At 41.7% G+C, this 27994-nt stretch overlaps 1 protein-coding gene and 1 pseudogene across 1 annotated transcript; one reads left to right on the top strand and one right to left on the bottom strand.

Annotated features, from left to right (window-relative positions):
• Positions 1–13616: 13616 nt before the first annotated feature.
• Positions 13617–18085, top strand: LOC131245708 (MDIS1-interacting receptor like kinase 1-like). Its single transcript, XM_058245333.1, has 2 exons — positions 13617–16685; positions 17530–18085. The coding sequence occupies exons 1-2, from the start codon at positions 14015–14017 to the stop codon at positions 17937–17939; spliced, it is 3081 nt and encodes a 1026-aa protein (XP_058101316.1). The 5' UTR covers positions 13617–14014; the 3' UTR covers positions 17940–18085.
• Positions 18086–18749: 664 nt separating this feature from the next.
• On the bottom strand, positions 18750–20175 carry LOC131246982 (UDP-glycosyltransferase 92A1-like; annotated as a pseudogene).
• Positions 20176–27994: the final 7819 nt, after the last annotated feature.

The following is a 27994-nucleotide window of genomic DNA, read 5'->3' as shown; positions in this document are numbered from 1 at the left end:
CTTCCTACATAAATCGTTTATACCGAGTTAACTCGAGTATGTGTCAGTTATTGAAGGCATTCATGTAGTTGTGGGAGAACCTCAACATTTTACATAATACTCTTCCACGGGTGGATAATCTTTGTAGAAAATCAAAAGAAAGGAGGGAGTCGAGGGAGGGAGAAATCGGTCCCTATCGGGTTGACTCAGTTTAACTGGACCGATTTGAGCATGGTTTGCAATCTGGGCTGTCTAATGGTGTTGCTGGAGAGGAAAGAGGAGTGGAGTAAGAAAGAAGGGATGGAGAAAGAGCAAGAGGAGAAACAGAAGATTAGGGAATGAGAGGAGCAGATGGATACATGAGTTAAATCGACTCGCCGAGTCAACTTCCAAATCGCACGAGTTAGGATCTGGTTTGATCCAGGCGTTGTTGGTTGAGTTGTGAGAGAAAATAAGACAGAAAAAAGTGATGAAGAAGAAGAAGGAAAAGATAAGATGCAATGCATGTTTGACTCAGCCGAGTTGACTAGGTGACATGAAATGAGTTGTAGTGGATCTAGTTGGGCTTGATAACTTTGCTAGATATTTTCAAGATGAAGGTTTTATCTTGCTCGTTTCATTCTCATCTGTTAGCGGGGTGGATTCATCAATCAAGGTATTAATTCGATTTCAAAGGTAAAGGTATTTGGTCAATGTAGCAATGAGTCAACTCAATGAGTTTTTAGCAAAGATTTGAATTTGACTTAAATTCTAATTTTAGTCATTTGTCAAATATGTAATTATTATTCTGTGGCTTCTAGCCTTGTCTGGATTGAGTCAATTGGGTCAAATCAGGCCGAGTTGAGTTGATCAGGTCTAAATCAAGAAGTATCGGCATGTTCAAGTAAGTTAGCTTTAGAATCTTTGTTTGGGTTTTTAATTAAGTTATAATTATATTATTTTAAGTCTTATGGTAGAAATTGAAATTATCTCTCATCTAGGTTTGATGTGTTGAGTTGAATCAAGTCAAGCTAGTGAAGTTAAATCGAGTGCTTTGGACTTTTTAGTGATCTTTAGTCTAGTAAGCAGATAATTTATATCCGAAGGTGAGGATTCACCTTTCAAGCTTACTTTTATTATAATAGTTAATTTAATTCTCCTTTTGAATTAATTGCTTAATCATGCTAATAACTAGTTTACATGTATGATCAAGTTATGAATTCGTCAGGACCTTACTCTTGCCCGGGTGGTAGACTCCCAAAAGTTTCAACACCGGGTTAAGGGTTTGAGTACCCACCAGTGGTGCAATCCCATGGCGTGCGTGTGTGGGGTGTGTGTGCGTGTGTTAAAAAAAAGTTATGAATTTGTAATGTCTCAGAAAAATCCATACAAAGACCCAAGTACCACCTCAGGTAAAAATCCCTAAGGACCGTATTTTGTAAAATTTAGGTGAAATTTAGTTAAATACTAAATTAAATATAATTGGTGGATTTAGCTTAAACCACTATTTATGCAAATGGTAAGACCCAAAACCATCGAAATAGCTAACTCAACACTACTTAAAAACCTAGGGAAAATTCCAAAAGCCTATTACTCTCGGGAGTACATTGAAACTCCATTTTAGACCTGAATTGCGTGTCGAAAGTCCAATGACTGCGAAGCTATAGGGTTATATCCGTCTTATTGGGCTTGACAACCATCGCGGGAATCGAGATCAGATAGTATCCAGAAGCGTACAACATGAGCCCTGAGCGAAGTGTGTGAGAAACGTGAATATCTTTAGAAAACGTAACGAAACTTAAGTAAATTGGGTCGTTTGCTTAAGCGCGGAATTGAAAATTTCAGACCGTCAGTTTTTTACCGAACTTCACCCATGGATCAGGAAAATTTTCCTGCACATATCTGTATACTTGTGGCCCTGATTGAGTGACAACGATCGTTGATCTGATACTGGTCCTTCACGGTCGATCGGCCTATCCAATCACGTTGAAACCACATCCTAACATAGATATATCGTCAGGGAACTTACACTACGCCGTAAGTGAGTAGTGGACCTCTAGATGAACCCCGCCTGCCCGAAATAGACGCCATTTGGTTATAATTTAAGTATACCATGACCTTAGGGCCATTTGCATCAGTACTGGGTCTATATAAAGCCCTTAAACCACCCCATTCCTATCCCATATGAATTTTCTCTAACCATAGGAGAGGGAAGAGAGAAAGGAAGAGAAAAGAGTAGGGAGTGAGGAGAAATCTTTGGAGTTTGCTGCTGTGATTCTTTCCCACGACTCCACAGATTGAATTGCCTTTACATCTAGCTAACCGATCCGTTCCGACTACGATTTGGGTAAGAAATCCTAACCCTAATCTTGATTTAGAAAGCCAGATTGAGTAATCGACAAACTAGCTAACATATTTCATGATTTAGGTACCTGTCGTTCCGTTTTCGGGAACGTATAATTCGAACCGAGTCCGAATCAAGAATTCTGACGAAAGGTGTGGACTATAAACGTTTAGGTTATGGTTTTCAATGCATACAATGTCAGCTAATGATTTATGTCTGACTTGATTGCTGTCATATGATCTTAGTTACGACGTTTTCGATAAATTATACGTGTGTGAACTATGTTGAATATAAGATGCATTCCATGTGTTTGTTGAAATATTTGAATGAATATGAAATTGTGATTTGTGCTTGTCATGACTACAAATCTAGGATTCATGCTTATCGTATGTATCATGACCTCTTTGTGTAACGAATTGCTATGGATCATGTTGTAACTAATCTAGTTTATATATTTAGAATATGTAGCCTAAGTGTTTGATAAAATGTCTGAATGAGAAATTGTTGATGATTTGTATTTATTAAGTGTATCAAGATAGGATTCTCAATTTCTTTAATCATATGTATAGTTTCCTTCATGTAATCATATTTGTCGTTACGCAATTTATGGATAAAATGCAAGTGCTTGGTAACATGTTCAATGTGCTTGATGAAATGCCCAAATGAGAGATCTATTTAGAATGTTTGTTAAATGCTGACACGATTATCACATGTGTCTATATATTGCATCTGAGTAAGGTTGGGACTACAACGTAGTCCAGGTAATCGATAACACTTCCGATCTGGGTAGCTGAATTAGTCTCGCCACATTAAGTAACTCGACGAATTCGAGTCACACGACGATTGTCGACAGTGGTTAGGCCACAAAGGGGTGCTTATGCGCTACATGTCGATCAAGTTTGCGTGTGCTCGTACCAATCGAACTTGCCAAACAAATCGATTGGCCTATTGTGTGTTTACCATGTATGGACATCATTGCTTGAATCTAAGGTACCACTTACCAATGTAAAAGCCCGTTTTAACCATGGTACCATAATCTGCTAAGACTCATGGGTCGGACATGGTGGTATGGGACACCGTGGTCTAGTTGTCGACCTACGCTAGGGTAATGAGCCTCCCCGTAGTGACCAGTGAACAACCCAACATCGTGAGCCGAATATGGTGGTATGGGGACACCATATTCGAGCTGTCGGCTTGTGTTGAGGTGACGAGCCTCCCGTAGTGATCGCGAGTATAAGCTCTTGAATTTGCCTATCGACAGCTTTTCATTAGGGGTGATGCCTTACAACTTGCCTAACGTATGTGAATAACTAGGACTGACGACCTTAAATGGATTTTCGGTTTGAGTTAATGATATAAAAGGAGGTACCTTAGCTTCCCAAATTTGCTGTATGAATAAGCCTAATTAAGTACTCGGCTAACATGACCATGCACTGCATTACATGTGCTTTAGTTAGGAAGTTACACCTTTAGGGAGTTTGTCATGCGCGAACTTGGTTGTCGGAGTGAGGGAGCTTTGTGCAAGGGCATGCATCATACTGCATACCATCCCTGTATTAATAAGAATAGCTACAAAGTGATTGTTGTATTGATTTATCATTACTGCTTGATTGATTTGATAACATGTTAACCTTTGCCTTATAGTACCACTAAGTTGATCACTCACTCTCACCCTGGGACGGTATTTTAAAATACCAACCAGACTCTATTGTAGATGCAAGTGAGGACGAAGTCTATACGGCTGAGTTCGACTTCGTAGAGGAGGAGGAGGAATTCTCCTATGTTCAGCTATCAGGCGGGTCCTCATAAACTTTATACTGATTCGATAAGATTACATGATTACATGGATTAGTTGGACATTTACATTTTGACATTTTGTATATTTTGAAACAAACCTTATATATTAAACCTGTTACATCATCATACTCTGGTGTTTGTAAAACGTTTACCGTTTAGATATGTATGTATTTTAGTCTTCTACTCGCTAAATTTAATTATATCTGGAGTATGATATGTTGTTTTAGTATAATCCTACTCGTGTTTAATGCATTGATATGGACAACATCTAAATATCATTATCCATGTTGCATAAGTGATGTGCTGGATCTCGGGAGTAGAGCTTTGCTCGACCCTCGAAATCCGGGACGTTACAGAATTGTTGATCTTCATTTTAAGATGACTCACCTTTATATATGCACATTCCTTGATATGTTTTGCATGTGCATGTAAGTACATTTCTTGATTTGTAAAGATTGATGATCTAAATCCTATAGAGTTATGATTTATTTGTTTGAATTATTTTCTTTAGTTTAGTTTTGACGAGTACTTACATGTGTATTTGTCTAATAATGTATATTAAATTGATTGTGATTTAGTTTGACATTTGTTTGGTGTTAATGGATTATATTGAAAATCTAATACTATATATTAATGGATATTATATTAGGGATTCCTCTAACTAGTGACCGATTGTAAATAAAATAAATATTACGTGGTCGTAGACTTACCATCCCGTGGATTATTTGTGCTAATGTGATTTGTGAATTGTATTATTTTGTTGTGTCCTTGAAGGACTTTGTGCCAATGTGGCTTATTGGGAGGACTCTCATTGTTGGAAGTATATCTAGACTTGTGATGGTAATGTCTACATGTCGAATAATGAATGACCACTAGTTGTAGAGATTCTTGTAAATGAAATGCATTGGATTCTTTATTTTATAAATATCATTTAAAATTATTTGAGTATGTTAGACTCTTACTTGTTTAAGTCTCATAAGCTGGGGATGGTGGAATGAGACAATATGCCCGAGCTGTCAGCCTATGTTAGGTTGCGCGCACCCTCCCATAGGGACCTTTAAGCTTATATGATACTCTGTTTGTAAATTGGACTAATAGCGGTTGGGTTAATCATGCATACATGACACGTGGACGTTATTGGGTGATTGGTCGATTGTTTGAAAGACCAATATACTGTTCGAATGACTATTTTTGCATTTTGAATACGTCGACTGTTTGAAAGACCTGATATCATGTATGAATAGGCCAACTGTTTGAACGGTCCATTCATTTGTTCAACTGGATGTGCATCTCCAATATGATTGCATTCATGCATTCATTCATTAATAAAGATTAAGTTGGTGATTTAATATTGTGTAAGAAGTGGCATGTATCTTCCTATGTTATATATTAAATTGTAGTTTGAATGTAATAATTGTTTGTGTTATATTTGTGGGGAATAGATTGTATCTCTTATGTTGTATTTGAATTATTTAGTTGTCGTACTTGTGAATTATGAATTATAATTTAGATATTTTAGTTCTTAAATTGTATTTGAAGATGTGAGTTGTATCTTCTTCTAAATTACAGGGGCATAATCCTAGCTATATGTCACTTAGGAAATATAAATTATATATTTTTGTATTCAATTTGTGAAGTTTACGTTGGATATTGCATTCTTTTGAATTTATTTGAATTCCATTCTTGACTATTGTGATGCTTGCTAATCTTGGAGGGCACTGGGATAGCCATTGACGCAATCAAACCGTATTCAGTTGATGCAGGTTATGTAGATAATGCACCAATTGACATTGGTGTGGGGCATGGAGAGCTGAATGATCTTATGACTCCAGATTCTATATTTCCTACTTTTATTAAGATATTTTATTTGAATTTTGAGTCACTAGTTTGTATAAGTCTTATGGGAAGCCATTTGTATATGTTGAGATATATTTTAGACATTCCCTTTATGTATGATTTGTTTGCTTTTGTTGCAATCGCTCACTTATAAAAGTAAAAAAAAAAAATTACTATGAAATGTGGGCTATTCTTATAAGTTAACTCTTGGGATTTCGGAAAATGAGTACAAAACTCGGGTTACGAAATCCGGGGCGTTATATCATCAGACAGTTTGAGCACCGTATTTCCAAAGTGTTCATAGGAAGGAAGACAAGGGTCATTTTCACTTAGAATCTTATGCATTCTGTTGATGCAAAAAAACTAGTTAGCCTTTCCTGAACCTTTGTGTGCCTGCACAAGAAGAAGATAAAGGAGACCCTAGCTAAAGCAAGGGGCTCTCCGATGCCAAAGTCAGGTTGAGGAATTTAGGTTTAGTCGAGCAAAGGGTTTTAAGCTAGATATTGTGCGTACCTTTCACCATTAAAGGTATCTCTATTTATAGATTAGGAGAGGTGGTGACGTGGGAGGGGTTTCCTCATTTAGTAGGATATCCCGTAGTAGGATTAGAGTCCTATTGGGAACCGTGGTGATCACCCTAGATACTCGGCTGAGATCTCGAGCAAATCTGTATCACGATAGGCTTCTTGGATCTTTGGCTAGGATCCCAGGCAACGGAGGTCGGATTTCGATAGGAGGCGGTCCGTGCCAACCTAAAGTATATCGGCCCAGGACGTGCTGACCTAGGGCCTGTCGACCTGAGTCTGCCGAGTTGGAGTACGCCGAACTAGGTTATGCCGAGCTTGTGGATTTCTTTCATTGAGGTTTGTAATTTCTCTTGCTGGCGGGATGTCGAACTCGGGTTTGCAATTTCTATTATTGAGCGGCTCGACTGAGTGCATAAGGTTTTGACCTAACCTGTTCCCATTGGTCGGTCTGTTTATCCTTATAACACATTCTATTAGATTATTTTGTCAGAACTGATCACATAGAACTACTTGTAGGTAGCTGAAACTAACCAATAATCCTTGTTTACAAGCATCCTGGAAACCATAATTCTGAAGGCATAAACACATGTGTTGCATTGTACAATCGGTTGTAGGCAATTTGTCGTCTTGTTCTGCTTTCTTGTAAAGGCTCTTTCAACGAAGAGAAATTGACCACTGTAAATACTACATTTTACCGAGCGTCTTTTCAAAACACTCCCAAGCTTTACTTTCCCAAAGTAAACCATTTTGTACGGACACACTATTTGTGGAGAAAATTACCCTTGCATAACCTATGACTACGGATTATAACCGTGGCCATAGGTATTTTAGTCACTGGCTATTTTGGTCTGCAAATAGTGTGTCTGTACATAATGGTTACTTTGGGAAAGTAATATTTGGGAGCCCATTGAAAAGACGTCGGATAAAAGGTGGCGTCTACAGTGGTCAATTTCTCTTCAACAAATGTTGTAGGTAGGGCTGTACACGCAATGTTACAAATACATACATACATACGTATATATATATATATATATATATATATATATATATATATATATATATATATATATAATCTTATTTACTAAATTCTTCGGAATCATTAACATAAACATGTTCCAATCGGTTAGCAAATCGTGGGTCTCTTTATAGATGTGAAATCAAAAATCAAGGTCATTCAAGTTACCTGCCAAAGCTCTTCCCATGGAGTAGATGGAGCAGAGTCAAAAAATCAAGGCCGTCCAAATCATAGGTCCGAACTCGGCCCGAACTCACCCAATTGCTGACCGGGCCAAGTTCAGGCTGGACATGTTGGCCCGGTGACTAGGGCTAGGCCGGGTTCGGGCTGATTTGGCTGGTGACCAGGCCGGGCCCGGTTGAGCCCAATTCGACTCGGTCCGGCCCGATGTACACCCCTAGTTGTAGGACAAAATTATTCTACAACTCTTGTATGTGGGGCATCATGGTATTTATATGGCATCCAATCAGCTCATTAAGGTTGTGGCATGATAAAAGTGGTACACTTCAAATGACTGAGACGATCTAATATCAATGTGGGCTATTATATGATTTTGGAGGCTTTTGGATGGTTGTCTGCTGTTTTCAATAGAGTGGCCCACCTGATGATTGGATGGCCTAATTTTTTATGTCATCCCATCATCTCAATGAGATTCACCTAAAGGACGGGTTAGATGGCACAGATACAGCACGATAGGCCCAACACAGCAATAATTGAATAGCTCTCAAACGAAATTGCATGAGATTTCCACGCAGCTGAATAAAGTTGGAAAATAACCTTGGGAAATGCTGGCACGCACTTATAGTACTCTTACTCAAGGACCGATCTGATCTGTATAAAAAGTTCAAAAAATATTTCATAAACGACCATGCAAAGTTGCAATGATCGGATAATCAAAACACTGCTTGATTTGGCCTTATATTCAACAGCCATCCTTTTTCCAAGCCATGGATGGGATAGCTAGGATTGCCTATAAAGAATGATTCCTCATAATCATAACCAATCCATGATGAGCCCTAACAAATAGATGGGTCAAATTGTTTATACTACCTACTTTTGTGTAAACAATCTCGACCGTTCACATTAAAGGCCATTGATCAAATATGTTTAATATTTATTAGATTGGTGTGATATTCACAAAGCAACCCATAAATTAAGCGATGGACCTAATGAACAGTCTGGATCAATAGATTGGACTGCCTAAGTGTCCCAATGCAACCAGTAGCATCATGACTTTTAGTGCTCCCTAATGCAATATTTGTAGAGTAACCAGCCACATGTTAGGGTTGAATGTACTAAGTTAGGAAGAACATGAACATGAACATGGAAGGTTGGTTGGGCCCATGTATTTCCACGTCAACATGAGTCATAGCTTTAAAAAAATAGCTTTTTATTTCAAACCATGTTAAGTGCTGATTTTCAAAAGACTGAATTGGTGTGAAATATATAATATCATATTCAGCAGTTCGTACAATAAGGGGCCACGAAGGTTCCATGTTAGCATGGGGCCGAAAAGTTGTACAGTTTAGCAAATGGGGACCATGGTTAAGGGATCCCAGCCGTTGATATTATGAGCCTGAGTATCAACGGCCCATGCTCATTTGTGGCTCATACTTTTCATTGATCCAAACCGCTGATATAACGGGCCAAATCATAACCGTTCCATGTGCATAAAATCTACTTGATGGAATAATTGTAGACCCTCCAATGGTTGGACGACAATGAAATTGTTAAGAAACAAATTAATGTAATTGTTACCATTCAACCAGATATTGGGATATTTAGTAAATGGCCTATCTAGGGTGGGTCCCATTAGATGAACGTTTTGGATCACTGAAAAAGTGGGCCCGGCCGCTTCGTCAAAGTGAAAGCTGAGGAAATCTAACCATAAGCACGATGACCCACACGCGCGCTGTGACACATGTGTGCCAGATCTGGGACTTCCATCAGACATGCACTCACCGCATGTGCACGCTCCTAAAAATCAGGAGGGCCTACTCATGAGTTGAGAGATACGTACACGTTGACCGTAGAGTGTTCTCTATCATTGTTCTAACCATACCCATCTGGGCTAAGGAACATTCACAGTCCGGACCACCCAATGAACGTCCAGGATCCAACACACGTGCCATTTCGAACGTCTGTGATTAGCATTCCTCAACCAACCTACGCTCAGCGCAACATAATGTGTCGCACCCCAAATTGGACACGTGTCACAACAGCGCATGATCTGGACATTCATTGGGCAGATCCTGCCGTGGATGGACCACTATCACGAAAGCAGAAGATCTCACCAATTCTGAATTGTTGATGACATTCTTCATCCGTCCATTTGTAGGTCAACGAATGGACAGTTAAGATTATCTGATTAGTGAGATATTTCTTCCACCTTAGATCCACACTTGTTCTAACTCATTGAATGGTCCGGATAGCGCTGTAGTCCCACGTGTCGGCCTTGCTTTAGCGTGGTAAGGAGCACATTTGCATGGTCCACGGAAATAGAAAACCTCAAAGATAACATGATGTGGGGCCCTTTTCCACCATCTTTCTACGATCATGAAAACAAAGCAGGTACAAATGCATGTGGAAGCACGTATCCATCACTCGCACGGATTCGCTAGATTGCGTGGAACGCCCTTAAAAAAATCCCAGTATACAGTAACAGTTCATCACCATCCTCAAAATGGTGGTGACTCGTCCTCACTACAAAACGCACATGCATAACTGAATCCAGACCGTCAATACTATTTAAATGGTAATTGGTTACACGATTTGGACGGTTTGGATTTACTAGGCTCGGTATACGGTGGACGAGTCACCACCGTTTAGAGAAAAGTAGGGAGTGGCAGTAGGAAGACTCGCGGGGTGGGACCCAATAATGCGGAGAAGGGCTCGCAAGGAAGCTGTCGAGACCGAGTGTGAGTAAGAGCGGGGATGCGCACTTCACATGGTCTCCATCTTCCTTGATGGCGCCTCAGTTATTTTTAAAATGCGCCGGGCCATGTGCGCATGTGGACGAAGGGCAGGAGTCGGGAGGAATTGCGGTTGGTATGCTCAGTACTATGATTGCATATGGGTCTCCATGCCATACCCCATTTCCTTTTTATTTTCATCCCCCAATTACATTTTTTCAAGTTGTGGTGTCTCATTCAGCGTACACGTGGCACTGGACCATCTGACTACTCTCCGAGAATTGGACCACTTAAGTTTGGGTCGTGTACCGTTTTTTTATAGCTGCGAATTGGATGGTTGGGATTAATCTAATGGTGTTTTGTTTGGGTTGAAACCACATTGGGCTTCCAATTTGGAAGGTCAGGATTCATTTACATATACACCATGTGTTGGGGACCCATAACGTAGAAAATGGTGGTAAACTATCATATTAGTTTTGTCATTATTTCTTGCTAGCGCATTACTAACATGGGAAGATTCCTTGGTTTAACCTATTGTTCGTTACAATGGCCCAGCTTAAAAATCGGTTAGATTCCGTTAGACTATTTTGTTTTTAATGGGACAGCACGACCATACTTGATAGTTGTAATATTCACTCATCACCGTGATGATGAGTGGGGCCCACAACCATCCACGATCCATCTAGACGGTTGATATCATGAGTAGATGGTGGGCCTGACACCGCCATATAAGCGCCTATGGTGGTGGATATCATCTGTAGCAAATCCTCTATGTGCTATTCATCAGAGGGGAGATGATGCGGATGAACGGGAATATGGTGGACCCCTCCATTCATCATGCGTGCGGCACGAGAAAGTTATCAATTGGAACCGTCCATCTAGGCAGCGATCAAATGATTCTGTCCATCCAGTCAGATATACTGTAGAAGTAAACCAGCTGCACAAGACGTGATTTTTTAGTGGTGATACATTCATGATAAGGCGGCCCACCAGATGGATGGATACGATTGGAACGTAACCAAGCCAAGTGTAGATTGGAGAGAAGGGTACCATACGACTTTCACAGGCTAGGTACCCTTCAAAAGATGGTGGTGACTCTTCAAACGTATACATTGCATGGCTGTATCGAAATCCAGACTGTCCAAATCTCTGACCTCACTATGGATGGAGCATAATTGAAAATTGAACCAATAATATCTTTTTAGCCGTCTTATTTTTTCCTTTCAAAAAATGACCACTCAGTATTGTACTTTTAACCATCCATCTAATAGCTATTAATTAGATGGTTAGGATTGCTTTTATCAGTGTGATTTTAGATAAATGGTTAATCTATAATGGGATCTACTACTTGAATGGTCCGGATAGCTGAATCAGTCCACATAAGAGTTGGATGAGTAAGCACCATTTTTTAAATGGTGCACGTCTAGCCCTTATCTCAACCAGTTGAAATGATATCACTAGACTTACTCTAGACGCCTGACGATAACCAACGTACAGAGGGACCCATTGGCATTGGATCGACTGACTTATTCTGTTCCCGAATGGACCCCGCCACACGTTAGCAAACAGGGAAACTCCATACCATCATCTAGTCCTGATTTAGCATCTGAATGCATCACTCCCCCCATCTCTGTGGGCGCCACAGGAAATCCAGTCCGTCCATCAGGTGAGACCTTATTTTTAGGACCAGAGTCCGGAAATTAGCGGATCATGAGTCAAGTGGGCCACACCATTCACAACAGTGGAGAGGGTATGCCCACAGTTGGTTTCTGTGGGGCCCACTACCCTTTTTTACAAGCCATCCAACCCGTTCATTCTGTGCAGCCCTGTGGATGAATGAACAGCCCAAAATTTAGACCATTTCAAAGTAAGGTGGGCCACACCACATCATTTAATGGTTTTATTTAGGATTTTACACTGTTCCTGATGGTGCGGCCCACCTAAGTTCTGGATCCGGCTGATTTCTGGGCGTCCGAAATTCTGGATAGGGCGTGTTGGATGCACGGTTTGGATTTCTATTACAGACCAAGGTGGGCCCCACAGAAGATAAACTCTGCAGTACAGAAGGATAAACATGCTTGAAATTGAAAGCTATGGACGACTTAAATCCCTCCATGTTTTACGTCACTGTCATCAATCTGGAGGTTAGAACTCCAAGGGAGAATAATTAGGATGTAGACAGACATAAGCCTTCTCATCCTTGGAAATAGATTTTCCAAGTGGGCCCATCTTCTCTAGATGCTTTTCGCACTGACGCCAGCTAAGCCTACTCGGAAATCCCACTCCCCATACATGCTACGTCCCTGAAAACCAGGTGGGCCACACTTTCACATCAAATTCACGCCAGTACTCATCAATTCCTTTTAGACTATCCACTTCCGTTCAGGGGCCAAAATGCTAGCGTGGGGGAATGAGTCTATGCGCATGAGATCCACGCATCCTTGCTAGGCCTTGTTCCCCAAAAATCAAGCCCATCCATAACTCAGGTGGGCCATAACACTGTAAAATCACGCCTAAAACATCTAAATTGATGTGTTGTGGTCCACCCGAGGTTTTCTGTAGCCTGATTTTTAGATGTCCCCTCCATCCTCCTGACACCCTTCGGCCGAATGGAATCGATGGCATGTAATTTGGGCCCAATCCCATCCCAACTGATCCTATGGTGTAGCCCATCTGAGTTTCGGATCGGCTTGAATTTTGTGCTGCAGGCTGGACACGAGGCAACGCCTCTGATGGACGGACGCAATTTGGCTATGTCCGCACCACCAGCTAGCTATCTCGTGTCAAAGCTCTGTGAGCCCCACCTTCATGGTTTTGTTTTATCCAACCCGTCCATCCGTTTTTCCAGATCATTTAATGGTATGAGCCTAAAAATGAAATAGATCCAAATCATAGGTGGACCACACTACAGGAAAAGAATTTTGATTGAACGTCCATCATTAAAAACATCCTAGGGCAGAATGTAATGTTTATTTGCCATCCAACCAGTTGAGAAGATGACACCGACACGGATGAATGGAAAAAAGAAACATCAGCTTGATCCAAAACTTATGTGGGTATCAAAAAGTTTTCAATAGTAAGAATTCAATCCCCACTGTTTCCTGTTGTATGATCCACTTGAGAGTTTGATCGGCCTCATTTTTAGGTTCAATCCATAAAATGAGCTGGAAAAATGGATGGACGGAGTGGATAAAACACGTACATCATGATGAGATCCACAGGTGCAACAAAAGAGGTGGGCTCCCTCTGATGAACGCCCGGATCCCTCACACACGTGCCAAAGATTGTACCACACATTCACATGTCATCAGCTCTCCTCAGTAGTATATTATTAATCACTGAGATCAAAAACCCATGACCAAAGGTTAATACATTTTATCCACTAATCTATCCGCAGCTTCTCTTCATAAACAGCTGTTGCAAAACCCAAGACCTCACGAGCATCCAAAAAAGAAAAGAAAAGTAAAACAAATCCCCATTAAAAAAAAATATAAACAAGATCCATCTTCTCAACACTTCCATACATATAACTCTACTTCTTTCACCACTTCAACTGCAGAGAAAGAAAGAAGAAAATGGCAGACGAAAACTAGCGAAGGAGAACGAAAGGAAAAGCAAACAAACAATGCCCATCCATTTACTTCTCCTCTTCTTCTCTTACACTGCCATTTCTCTTCTCTTTACAGATGGAGCTCCAGCTCCAGCTCCAGCTACACCTCTGCCCATCAACGGCAGTGATGAATCGGCAGCCCTGCTATCGATCAAAGCAAGCCTCATCGATCCATTGGATCATCTTCAAGATTGGGAGAGACCCATCAACCGGTCCCACTGTAATTGGACCGGTATTTCCTGCAATGCAATGGGCGCCGTTGAACGGTTGGATCTCTCGCACATGAACCTTAGCGGCCTAGTCTCCGAAGACATCCAACGCCTCCCCAGCCTCGCTTTCCTCAACATCTGCTGCAATGCGTTCTCTTCATCACTGCCGAGATCTTTATCCAATCTCGTCTCGCTACGGAGCGTCGATATCAGCCAGAATTCCTTCGTGGGAGCTTTCCCGGTGGGCCTTGATCTGGCGGCGGGGCTCTCGAGCATAAATGCATCCGGAAACAATTTCTCCGGATCTCTTCCGGAGAGCTTGGCGAATGTGACTTCGCTGGAGAGCTTAGATCTTCGCGGAAACTTCTTCCAAGGTACGATCCCGACGGTCTATAAGAACTTGCAGAAATTGAAGTTCTTAGGTCTGTCCGGTAATAATCTCGCCGGGCGGATTCCGGGCGAATTAGGTGAGCTTTCGTCTCTTGAAACTATTATAATTGGATACAATGAATTCCGAGGAAGTATCCCTGCGGAATTCGGGAACTTGACGAATCTTCTCTATCTCGATATGGCGTTGGGCAATCTCAACGGCAAGATTCCTGCCGAGTTAGGGAAGCTTACGCGACTCCGAACGGTTTTCCTATACAAGAACAATCTTGAAGGGGAGGTTCCGTCAGAGATCGGGAGCATGACGTCGTTGGTGGAGCTGGATCTTTCCGATAATCTGTTATCAGGGGCGATCCCGATCAAATTAGCTCAGCTGAAAGATCTTCAGCTGCTGAGTCTGTTCTGTAACCAGTTCACAGGTCCGATTCCGTCAGGAATCGGTGAGTTGACTCAGTTAGAGTTGGTAGAAATATGGAATAACTCATTCACCGGCGCATTGCCATTCGATCTGGGACGGAATTCGCCATTGCAGTCTTTGGATGTATCGTCGAATTCATTCACCGGGAGTATTCCGGCTGGGTTATGCAATGGCGGGAATCTCACGAAGCTCATCCTCTTCAATAACAGCTTCTCTGATGAAATCCCGGTAGGTTTATCATCGTGCCGTTCGTTGGTTAGAGTACGGATGCAAGACAATCGCATTTCGGGAATAATCCCAGTGGGATTCGGAAAGCTACCGGATCTTCAACGGCTGGAATTGGCATCGAATAATCTGACCGGTGTAATACCAGACGACATTGCTCTCTCAACTTCACTTGCTTTCATTGATCTCTCACACAACCACCTTCAATCATCTCTCCCATACAACATTCTCTCGATCCCCAATCTTCAGAGCTTCGCTGCATCTGATAACAACCTAACAGGCGAGATCCCAAATCAGTTCCAGGACTGCCCTTCGCTGGCGGTACTCGATCTGTCAAATAACGATCTCTCCGGTAAAATACCGGCGAGCCTCGCCTCCTGTGAGAGGTTGGTGAATCTGAATCTGCGCAACAACCAACTCAACGGAGAAATCCCTACTGCAATCGCAACGATGCCGACGTTAGCGATTCTTGATCTATCCGACAACAAGCTTACAGGCATTTTACCGGAGAATTTCGGAAGCTCACCTGCTCTGGAAATGCTCAATGTATCTTACAACAAGCTAATCGGTCCAATTCCGGCCAACGGGATGCTCCGGACTATAAATCCAGATGATCTTTCCGGCAACCTCGGCCTCTGTGGCGGTGTTCTTCCACCATGTTCTTTGAATTCTGCAGTGGTTTCATCAAGGCAAAGGAAGGTTCACATCAACCACATTATCGCTGGGTGGGCCATCGGGATCTCAGCCGTCCTAGCTATCACGATGGCTGCAATGGGAGGGCGGTGGCTATACAGAAGGTGGCGATTGAACGGCAGTTTCTGCACAGAGAAGTTCGATTCCGAAAATGGAGAATGGCCATGGAGATTGACGGCATTCCAAAGACTGAATTTCACCAGCAGTGAGATATTATCTTGTATAAAGGAATCGAATGTGATCGGTATGGGTGCAGCGGGGATAGTCTACAAGGCGGAGGTGCAACGGCTACATTCGGTGGTGGCGGTAAAGAAGCTTTGGCGAGCTGCTACAGATGGGGGTGCCAAGGAAGGGGCGGATTTCATTAATGGAGAGGTGAATTTGCTGGGGAGGCTTCGGCATCGGAATATAGTAAGGCTTCTTGGATATTTACACAACGATACTGATACGATGATGGTGTATGAGTATATGCCGAATGGGAGCTTGTGGGAAGCATTGCATGGGCCGCAAGCGGGTCGGATGCTCGTTGATTGGGTGTCGAGATACAATGTCGCGGTGGGGGTGGCTCAGGGTCTGGCCTATCTCCACCATGACTGCAATCCACCGGTCATACACAGAGATGTGAAATCGAATAATATTTTGTTGGATGGGAATCTAGAGGCTAGGATCGCTGATTTTGGGTTGGCACGGATGATGATCAAGAAGAACGAGACCGTGTCTGTTGTCGCTGGATCCTACGGCTACATCGCTCCAGGTTTGTTGTTATAGACGGCTTGATCTTTCCAGCATGGCATTACCTTCATTGTGGTGTTGATGGGTGGGAATGCGCCTTGTGGCGCATTGCTCCTTGTCGATCCACCCATCGGATCTGAGATCAGATGGTGATGAAAAGTGGGTCGCCTTAGAAAGTCAAAGAGTGGGCCCAGTTTTCATAATGATGGGCAACTAACCAATTGCTCTGCGAACTCAAATTGAAAGAGCATGGCAAATTAATTCCTTTATCTCGTATCCCAGCCCCATATACCATGGGTTAGGACATTCGTAGAAATTCCCTTGTGGGCCCCACATCACATGGACTGCCTGCCTCACATGAGCCACCCACCTCACATGGGTAATTTGCCCCAAGTGTGCCACTACATCCCACGAGCCACTCCACTCGAGCCCGGTGTGAAATTGGCCCTGCGTTACATTGTACAAAGTTTCGGGTAGAGGAATCGTTTCCATCGAAGGGCTTTAATGGGCCGGGCTTTTAGGTCTGGCCTACTTTGGCCAGGCTTGATCTGGTATAACTAGGCCGGAGGGCCTAAGAGCCCATCACATCAGTACAGCCCAGCCCATTCGCATGTAAGGACGTTTTTTCATAGATCATTTATGTTGGGGCACACATAATGACAAGCCCAGATCTTACACAAAAGTGGTTGTCCGGGCTTGGGCGTGGTGGACCCATCCAGAACATCTATTCGGTGGGCCCACTGAACAGCTAACCTTAGCTGTCCGATCATTTTCCATCCAATCAATCCATTTTTACACCATGGGCCGTTAAAGGTGGGGCATCCATATCAAGCAATAATCATTAACTTCCATTCTCATGCATGCAGAATATGGTTACACAATGAAGGTGGACCAAAAGACGGATATATACAGCTTTGGAGTGGTTCTCATGGAACTCCTCGCTGGGAAGAGGCCGTTGGAGCCGGAATTCGGCGATTGCATCGACATTGTCGAATGGGTCCGCTGGAAAATACGCAACAATAACGGCATCGAAGCGCTCGATCCGAACATGGGCCCACAGTGCAAGCACGTGCAGGAAGAGATGCTACTGGTCCTTAGGATCGCACTCGTGTGCACGGCCAAGTTCCCCAAGGACAGGCCATCCATGAGGGACGTACTAACCATGTTGGGGGAGGCTAAGCCTCGGAGAAAAAGCAGCAGCAGCAACAACAATAGTAACAACGACAACAAAGAGAGGCCGGTCTTTAGCACTTCACCTGTATCAGGCCTGCTGTAGTTGTTTTTATTGTATGTAGTTTTATTGTTATTATTTTGTATCATGGAATATCGATGTAGGCATGTCGCCTGAGTAGAGATGGATGCATATATGGTGTTGGATTCTTCTTCTTTTTTTCTCAGATGGATGAATTTCCAATTTTGTAATATTGTAAGATTAATTTCAATAAAGATGTAGCAATTCGGTGTGAGACAGCTATAATGAAATTTGGATATGGGCGATCTCTTTTTCATTGGTTTAATATATCAGATCGGGCAGTGATGGAAAATGGACCTCACTTTCGCTGTGGGCTTTCTGGTTTACTGAAAAATCATTTCATTAGAGAGCTATATCGAAGGAAATCCAAGCATTGAAACCAAGACAGTTTTTTTTTTTTCAACTCGGTCGTGTCACTGAGTCATGATAAAACCCAACGCGGAAAAACTCACCACACTAGATGACCCATGTTTCAATGATCAAATCAAAAGAGCCCTTTTGATCAACGGCTTGAAAATAAACAACAAGAAAAGAATGAAGAAAGAGTCCACAATCGACTAAATGACAAGGATAAAGATTGGACGGCTAGATCTTCCAATCTGAGAGGTTCTAAGACATACCATGGTGGAATCCAATGGATCAACGGTCTGGATCACCATTTCACAAAGCCCACTTTTACAAATTCAATGCCTGAGAAAAATACCACTACATATGGCATCCTCAGGACTTGAGCATTTGGGCCCATGGTTCGATGATCTCAACCGTTGATGCAATGGACCCCACCTTGTATGCCTTGTATCAATACTCCCCAACGGGGTAATCTTAACCGTTGGATCAGCTATTCATCTTTGATGATACAGCCACTTGTATGAACTCCTCCATTGCTTTATAAGAAGACCCTTTACAACTCTCTTCCCCCACATTAGCTCCCTTAAACACCTCTGCAATCCTTTCCGCATTCCTTCTCATTTCCACCCCTTTCTCCGACTCACCATCCATCACCAACCCCACCAACCTCGCAACATGGCCCCCACCAATCTCTGCCTCACAACCTCTCGCCATCTCCACAGCAACTCCCAGCTCCTCGACCAACATTTTCGAATTATAAAACTGCTCAGCCTCCATAGGCCACCCAATCGTCGGCACACCATAACTCAAGCTCTCCAGCGTCGAATTCCAACTGCAGTGACTGAGAAACGCACCCGTCGAGCTATGCGACAAAATATCCATCTGGGGCCCCCAGTTCCTCAACAAAATCCCTTGTTTCTTCTCCACCATCCGATTTTCAAATCCATCAAGTACCCGCTCCATGTCGAATCCGATCCGAGGCCTAACGATCCAAATAAAAGCCGTTCCACATACTTCCAGTCCTCTCGCCAGCTCCATCATCTGAGTAGAACTGATAGAATTCTGAGACCCAAAAAGAGATATACAAAACAGTTCTTGGAGGGTGCAGATTAAGCCATTGAGTGCATGATATCGAGGACGGAGAAGAAGGAAGAGGACGGCAGAGCAATGGTCCAATAGCCCAGACCCTCTTAAACAGATTCTTCCTAAGATAATCCAACGCAGTTCTCTCCATCTCTTCCACTGTATTAACCAGAATCGCATCCGACTCTCTCGTTAACTCCACTTGTTTCTTTAAAAAGACGGACGCTGGATCGGTTCCATCAGCATTCTTGCATTGTTCGGTCAGCTGTGAACGATGGAGATACGTGTTTGGAAAACCCGGCACTGCGAATTCATCTCTATCGGTCTTGTTGTGGGGTAGATGGATTCCGACGGAGATGTATACTGCCGTACCGTATGCACCCGATGTATCCAAGACACAGTGAAATACTCCCAGCTTCTTTGCTATTTTGACCGAGCACGACAAGAACTGGTCGGAGATGATGAAGAGAGGTGGGACGCCATCACGATGGAGGGTGTCGAAGACGAACTGCTCGAATGCGGGTTGGAGGGATGAAGAGGCTTCGATGAGAATGGGGATGAGATGGAGTGGAAGGGTGTTGGTGTTTTCGGCATCTGGTGGAAGGCCGTGATCTGAGGGGTTGAAAGGGAGGGAGGCGAAACGGATGGTGGTGGTTGGAGGAAATTTGGATTGGATTGTTAGGATGTTGAAAGGGGTGCTGATGATGGTGATTGTATATGGAGTTCGGTGCTCTAGAAGTGTTGCGAATGCTATGAAAGGGTTGAGATGGCCATGGGCCATGAAGAGGGGAAGCAGCACATGAGAAGAATTGCTGTGGAAGTCGGCCATCGTGGGATTGGAATGGAAAGTGAATTGGAATGCATGCATTTGTGGGGATATATATAGATCGAGTCAGGTGTGTATTTGCTACTCTTCGTAAAGATCCTCGTGATGGCAGTTGATTACCACGTGGCGAGATCTAAGCTGTTTATCATGTGGACACTGTTGTTTATGCAACTCGGTACGAAAATCATGTCCATCCGTCTATCCTCAGGTACGCTGAATTTGGACTGTGGTCAATTTTTTTCAACGATTTATTCTTGAGAAATTTACCACTGTGGACACCACCTTTTATCCAGCGGTTTTTATGAAACAAACAAAACTTAACTTACCAACTTAGACCTTGCACGTATGTTCACCAACCTTGAGGATGAAAATACCCCTCCTTTTCACCCCGGTTGCTTTCACCCCCTTTCCACTAAGAAATACAAAAAACCCATTTTCTCCGGCATGAAAATCCCTCCACTGGATCGCGCCATTCTCCCATTGGATTGCGTCCTCTCCAGACATTAGCATTTCCTTATCCTCTGAAAATGGCCGGTCCACTGAAGAAAGCACGCACTACAGGTATATTTTAATATAGTTCCTGTTGGATGAAGCTTACATTTGGGCTTTTGGTTTATCTATGTATTTATCATCCGATGAACATGAAATTGATTACAAATAAAATAGCATTATGGGGCGTAGCAAAGCGTAATCAGATTTTGGGCTCAAACCATTAAAAACGGATGAATATCGTGGATAGTCCACATACATTCAAGTTAAGGTGGGCCCAAATTAGTTAACTTAGCATGATAAAAGCATACTGATCAAAATGATTTCAAATTTCAAGAGTTATTGGTCTATTTGATCTACTTATCGACAATATGCTCGAGTTGTCGTCGACATTCCCGGTTCATGATTGGTTGAATTCCCCGAGTAATACATGAATTTCATGTTTGGCTAGTTAAATCGCATTTCAAGTTCATTGAAATTCATGTTAGGCTAGTTCAATTGCATTTCAATTATGTATTAGGCTAGTTCAATTGCATTTCAAGTTCATTGAAATTAATGTTACCCTCGCTGAATTTCTAGTTTGCCCCGCTGAATTTTTAGTTTGCCTCACTAAATTTCTTGTTTGCCCCGCTGATTTTCTAGTTAATTTACCCTGCTCAATTTCTAGTTTGCCCCACTGATTTTCATGTTTGACTCGCTGAATTTCTAATTTGCCCCGCTGAATATCTAGTTTGCCTCGCTCAATTTTCAGATTGCCCCGATCAATTTTCAGTTTGCCCCGCTCAATTTCCAGTTTGCCCCGCTGAGTTTCCAGTTTCCCCCACTGAATTTTTTGTTTGCCCCGCTCAATTTTCACTTTGCCCCACTAAATTTCATGTTTGCCCCGCTCAATTTCTATGTTGCCTCGCTCATTTTTCCAGTTTGCCTCATTTAATTTCTATGTTGCCCCGCTCAATTTATAGGTCGCCTTGCTCATTTTCTAGTTTGCCTCGCTAAATTTGATAGTTTGCCTTGCTTATTTTGATAGTTTGTCTCGCTCAATTTCTGGTATTTCCCCGCTCAATTTCTATCTCGATTTCATATGAAGCTTGTTCAAATTCATGAAATGCTACATTGTTTTCAATTATGTTTGATTCTGTACACTATGATTATCATGTGAATTTTATGTTTGATATGTTTTTCAATTCATCTTTGCAGGTGACGAATATTCTGTTGTAATCTCAAACCCAACCTGTAGGTGTACACTGAAATGGTAGTTTGACAAGGTGAAGGTTGGAGTGGAGAAGCATGATAGTCGGCGAAATTTGTTTAGCCAATCCCCATTTTTATTTTTATTGCATTTTACATCCTTTAGATTTATAGGGGCTTTATTTCACCTTCTTTTTCTAAGATATAAAGGTGATCTAGTATTTGAGATTAGGGGGAGGCGATTGCAGTTCACGGAGATGGACTTCGCCCTTATTACGGGCCTTAAGATTGGAGAGCTTACAGTACCGAAAAATCATCGCACTATGAGTACATTAAGAGATAAATACTTCAAAGAATATCAAGTATTAAAGAAGCACTTAATGGATGTGTTTGAAAGATTAGTTGACACTAATAAGCACGAGGATATTGTAAAGGTTACCCAACTTCTGGTTGTGCAGTGCTTTCTTAGGGAAACCGAACCTAAAACCATGTGCAACATGGATTATATTCAACTGGTTAACTCGCTGGATGATTTCTATAGCTATCCTTGGGGTAGTTTGGGATACTATACAATGTCGCAAGGAATCGAAGCTGGCATTGCCGCATCAAGTGCCCCTCGCTACACTGTACGTGGTTGCGTCCTTCCTCTACAAGTAAGAACATTTCTTATTTTCTACATGATTATAGTCTATAGTCAATTGTGGATTTTTAACCTGGTGCAATTTCATTCTAACAGGTATGGGCAATAGAGATATTACCGGCCCTACGAGAGTGTGTCATTCCGTATGTTTCCCATCAAATTTCACGCTTCATTCAATATTGAGGTTGGAAGGGTTGGAGGTACAACAAAATACATACTATTTTTTAGAGAAACGCTGTAAGTATATATATTTCTCTGGTATTTACTTTGCTTAATTTGACATTTATACTTTTTTATTTAACATTACTCTTTGTTCTTTTGCAAACATTGATAGTAATGAAATTAGAACCGACCCTAGGAGAATGGAAAACGGACGTCGTTCGCTTGGTCCGTGACAATTTCTAGGTGAGATGTTATGAAAAATGAACTATATTTTTTCTGCCATTATAAAAGTATCCCGACTCTTACTTATCCATTGATACATTTTGTAGGTTATATCGACCCAGGAAGATGATGAGGAGGGTAACAAGAATGATTATGAGGAGGATGACGAAGCAGATGAAAATGATGAGAAAGGCGTGGAGGGAGAGGGACTAGGGGAGGATATTATGAAGAATGTTCATTTTATCGAGGAATTTCGGGTTGAGAGGGAGGAATTGAAGAAGGAGAGGGAAGAATTGAAGAAGAGAAGGAAAGAAGCGAGGTTTGATGAGAGGGAGGCGTTGCTGAAAGAGAAAGAAGCATTGAAGATGGAGAGAGAGGAGTTGAATGAGAGATCATAATTGACGAGGGAGAAGGATTTATTTTTTGATGATAAGGAAAAGTTAGCAAAGGAGAGAGAGGAGTTTAATAAGGAGAAGGAAGATTGGTGTACACAGAGGACACATTTTATGAGGGAGAAGGAGGGTGAGGAGTTGAAGAAGAGAGGGGGAGTAAATGATATTGAAGAGAAAGAACTTGGACATGGGGAGTTGGATGTGTAATCGTATAGTATTGCAGAGGGTAATGTATTGGATGCATCCATTTCTCCTCCCATCTATCAAAGGAGAACTAAACGGGTACTGAAGCCATCATATTATAAGGTTTCTCCATACTTGTCCGTGTCTACGTTTGATACAACCACCCCTAGTTTGGTTCCCGAACCCGAGCAAGCAACAACTTTTGCTACTTTTTTTATACCATTTATTGTACAGATGGATCCATTCAGGATGCTATCAGTGCAGGAATTGAAAGAACTAGACGACTGGTATGAAGCGAACAAGGACCCGACAACATCTTCTTAGTTCAGTACTATATGGGTGAAGAATGCGTGGGGTGATAGCGTGGTAAGCATTACTAATTCTGATGTTATATGCATTGACTTACATATATTTATTTCTTATATTAATTTATGGCTAAATCATATCATCCTATTGATTAGGCTATCGACAAATATATCGAATTCCTTGAGAAAAGGTAGTCTAACCTGTGAATAGTATATCATCAGGATTGCAAGTTCTGTCCCACATATTTTACGGTAACTATTTAATGTGGACAATCCTTAATTTGTTTTCCTTTTTTTTTTTTTTTTTTTTATGTATTGATCTTTGAGCATGGTTGTAATAGCAATGGCTTGAGGGGTGTTTGTCGACTTTGATCGCATATCGGGTCTCCAAGTCAGCTTTGGAACATGTCGAACTAATAGGCGAGATGGGTACGGCCTACGCAGTTGCTAAGCAGCGAGATAAACCATACGCCAAGGCGATGTGGTGTTATGAACGGGTAATGCATTCGTCACAAAATATCAACTCTGGCTGTAATGTGTTCTCTCATGTTTTGACTAATATATTATTGTTTGAATCATGGACAGGTGTATGCCCTCATGAACCATGAAAATTTGCATTGGTTCTTGATGGTCATCTATCCTAGAGAAAGAGAGATCATTATTGTGGATAGTTTATGCTCAAATACATTATTAAAGTACAAGAAGAAGATCAAGAAGATGACTGAGGCACTTCCCATTCTCTTCCATGCCACTGGAGACAGCACTGCGCTTAAAGGGAAGAAGTGGACTGCCAAAGTTGATGAATCAACGCCGAAGCAGGACAATAGTTATGACTGCGGCATATTCATAATAAAATTCATCGACATATTGTGTAGCGGTCTTACCTTGGTGGGAATAGACAAGTAAAAATTCACCGTCGATTGGAAGAAGTCAATAGCATATAATTGCTTGTCTGTAAACTGTAGATGATATTTGTTAAGGGCATAGGAGAAATTTTCATGAGATGTTGTATTATATACATTGTTTGATATACCTTGTACCATTTTAACTAAATAAAATTTATAATAAATGAATATTTATTACCTTTAATTGATCCCCACTCATGTACCATTTCATGTTATATACTTCATGTTTGCCCCCCTCAATTTTCAGTTTGCCCCGCTCAATTTCATATTTGCCCCGCTCAATTTCCAGTTTGTGTTGCTCAATTTCATGTTTGCCTCGCTCAATTTTCAATTTGCCCCGTTGAATTTCATGTTTGACCCGCTTAATTTCTAGTTTGCCCCACTGAATTTGATGTTTGCCCCGCTCAAATTCATGTTTCCCCCGCTGAATTTGATGTTTGCCCCGCTGAATTTCATGTTTGCCCCACTGAATTTCGTGTTTGCCCTGCTCAATTTCATGTTTACCCCGCTCAATTTTCAGTTTCCCCAGCCAAATTTCATGTTTGCCCCACTCAATTTCATGACAGGGAGTGGGTGAGTTCAAAGGGTTGTGTGATTCATGACAGGGATGGTCTTTTTGGTTCGTGGTTTTATGTTCTTGATAAAGATTACAAAACTTACTTGCTACAAATTTTCTACTCAACTTTTGGTGTTTTAATGGTTCCCTCGACCAATGACTATGTCAACCTGCAGAATGATCGGGAATTAAATGATGAACATGAAGTGAGTTTGGCGAAGTGTTGCTCCTTTTGGACTCATGTACTTGAAAATTGGAACTCGAAAATCGAAAAAATTCTCAAAGAGAAAATAACCAAGCTGCCCTCCTAGATTGCCTCTGGCGATGGAATTTGGTTAGTAGAGAAGGATAAACTCTTTATATCAGATGACCTACAACTGAAGAAAATGTTTATGTAAGCTAGTGAAGATGGTAGTCTATTTGTATGGTACCCGCAGTCCAACTTACAGAACATTGATTCAAGTAAATTATACGAGGTTTACAGTAATCTTAGAGTGTAGAAAATTTTTAAGTCTGTGCATTTTAGTCCGAGTTCTTTCTTTAATCACAAAAGCCTTGGGAGGGTTAATCCGAAGAATGGGTTGATTACAAAAGGGCTGATTAAAACTATATTCGGTCATCTTACTAGTCCTCAAATCATTATGCTAATAAAAGAGAGGCACAAGGTTGCACAAGCTCTTATTGATCATGTAGTTTTCAAGACAGGAGAATGGATGAATTTTCGATATTATCGACCATGGTTCGATAATATCAAGGATGAATGGCAAAATTGTCCAATAACAAAACTCAAAAAATCGATGAATTTTCGATATTATCGACCATGGTTCGATAATATCGATGTGCAAACATCGATATATCGATCAATTATTGATAATATTGAGTAAGGACATTCTTCTATACGAAAAATTTGGCTGTCGATATTATTGATCTATCACCGATAATATCGAGCATAAGTTATTGATAATATCGAGCAATGATCGATAGTATTGATAACTAATTATTTCCGTCCATTGATGTAGTTGTAGAAGCTCGTATCGACGTTTATTGATGACCTCTCGATATTATTGAAATCAATAAATTGATAATATCGATCACTGATCGATAATATCGAAGATGATAGCAAAATCCTCCAGCAGCTCACACAAAATTACTTAATTGGTCAATATGTTTGGAGTTCTATAACAAGTGCCAGATGTAAATTCATGTTACCCTCGCTGAATTTTTAGTTTGCCCCGCTGAATTTCTAGTTTGCCCCGCTGAATTTTCAGTTCGCCCTGCTTAATTTCTAGTTTACCCCATTCAATTTTCAGTTTCCCCCGCTGAATTTCATGTTTGCCTCACTGAATTTCATGTTTGCCCCGCTCAATTTCCATTTTCCCCCGCTGAATTTCATGTTTGCCCCACTCAATTTTTAGTTTGCCCCTCTCAATTTCCAGTTTCCTCCACTAAATTTCATGTTTGCCCCGCTCAATTTCATGTTTGCCCTGCTCAATTTCTAGTTTCCCCCGCTCAATTTTCAATTTGCCCCACTGAATTTCATGTTTGCCCCACTCAATTTCATGTTTGCCCCGCTTAATTTCTAGTTTGTCCCACTGAATTTCATCGTCCGCAGTACTTTATTTTTTAAAATTTTAATTGAAGGTGGGGGCATTAATAATTCAATAACAAAACATGGAAATGAATTCTATCAGTCGAAGCATATACAAATATCTACAACCCCTTCTTGAGAGCTTCAATTACCATCAATTGAGATCGACCAGATTCAGCACAAGTATGTAGATGTAAGGGGACTCAAGCTTCATGTGGCAGAGATCGGATCAGGTCCCAACTCAATTCCAAACTCCTATTTAGCTCTACAATTTTTGCTTTTCTAGTTAGTGTTTGGATTTGGAATTGCCTCCAAATCGAATTTTGTTTGAATATCATAGCTTGTGTGGACTTTAATTTTCGAAGTTCTTGAAGCCTCCGGGCGGCAAGGAAAATCACACCCAAATGGGTTGGTTATCAGTAAGGGTGTATATGAACCGAGCTAGCTTGGTTAGCTCGCTCGACCCGACTCGAAAAGGCTCGATTTGACTCGGTTCGAAGCTGAGTTCGAGCCGAGTCGAGTTGATTTTTTGAGCTTGACTCGACTCGGCTCAAATCCAACTCGAATTGAACTCGGATGACTCAATTACTTTGCCATTAATAAGAAGGGAAAGCAAAGGGCATTCTTGTAATAGTAACATTGTCATTGTCCATTTTATTACGCTTCCACAGTCCTTATTGAAGACGACGAGACAGTAGGTTGCGGAGTTGGAGGAGATGAGGGGCCTTGAGAATTTACCTTGTGGAGCTTGCATTTAAAAGATCCAGTGTGCATGGCAGGAGCACAGACACAGGATTTCGTCGCAGCGCTGGAGCAATATGATGACTCATTGGATGACAAGGATCGCTTCATGTTGCGTAAATGCCCTTTTTCTTGCTTATTTTTCTTGCTTTTTATGTTGTTTAGAAGGTGTTTGATAAAATACCTGTAAAACCATTGCCTCTGTTTGTAAAAAAGTGGGGTTTTGAAGTTGCAGTTCAGGTGTTTGTGGAAATGCCTTAATGGTAAACTCGGCTCGATCTTGGCTCGAACTCGGCCCGAGCTGCTAACCAAACCGAGCCGAGCTAGCCAGTCAGGCTCGAGGACCGAGTCGAGCCGACTTCGAGCTGAGGTCAGCCAATGGCCGAGCCGAGGCCAGCTTGACTCGGTTCGACTCAATGTACACCCCTAATTATGGGCCCTCCCTAGGTGG

The sequence above is a fragment of the Magnolia sinica genome, chromosome 5, assembly GCF_029962835.1.
Source record: "Magnolia sinica isolate HGM2019 chromosome 5, MsV1, whole genome shotgun sequence".
Lineage (NCBI taxonomy): Eukaryota > Viridiplantae > Streptophyta > Magnoliopsida > Magnoliales > Magnoliaceae > Magnolia > Magnolia sinica.
Note: the sequence above shows the minus strand (reverse complement) of the source record. Positions and strands in the feature narration are given on the sequence as shown.

Coding starts and splice junctions, on each gene's coding strand:
- LOC131245708 (XM_058245333.1), top strand. CDS start 14,015: ATGCCCATCCATTTACTTCTCCTCTTCTTCTCTTACACTGCCATTTCT. Junction 16,686..17,529: donor CTACGGCTACATCGCTCCAG/GTTTGTTGTTAT, acceptor TCATGCATGCAG/AATATGGTTACACAATGAAG.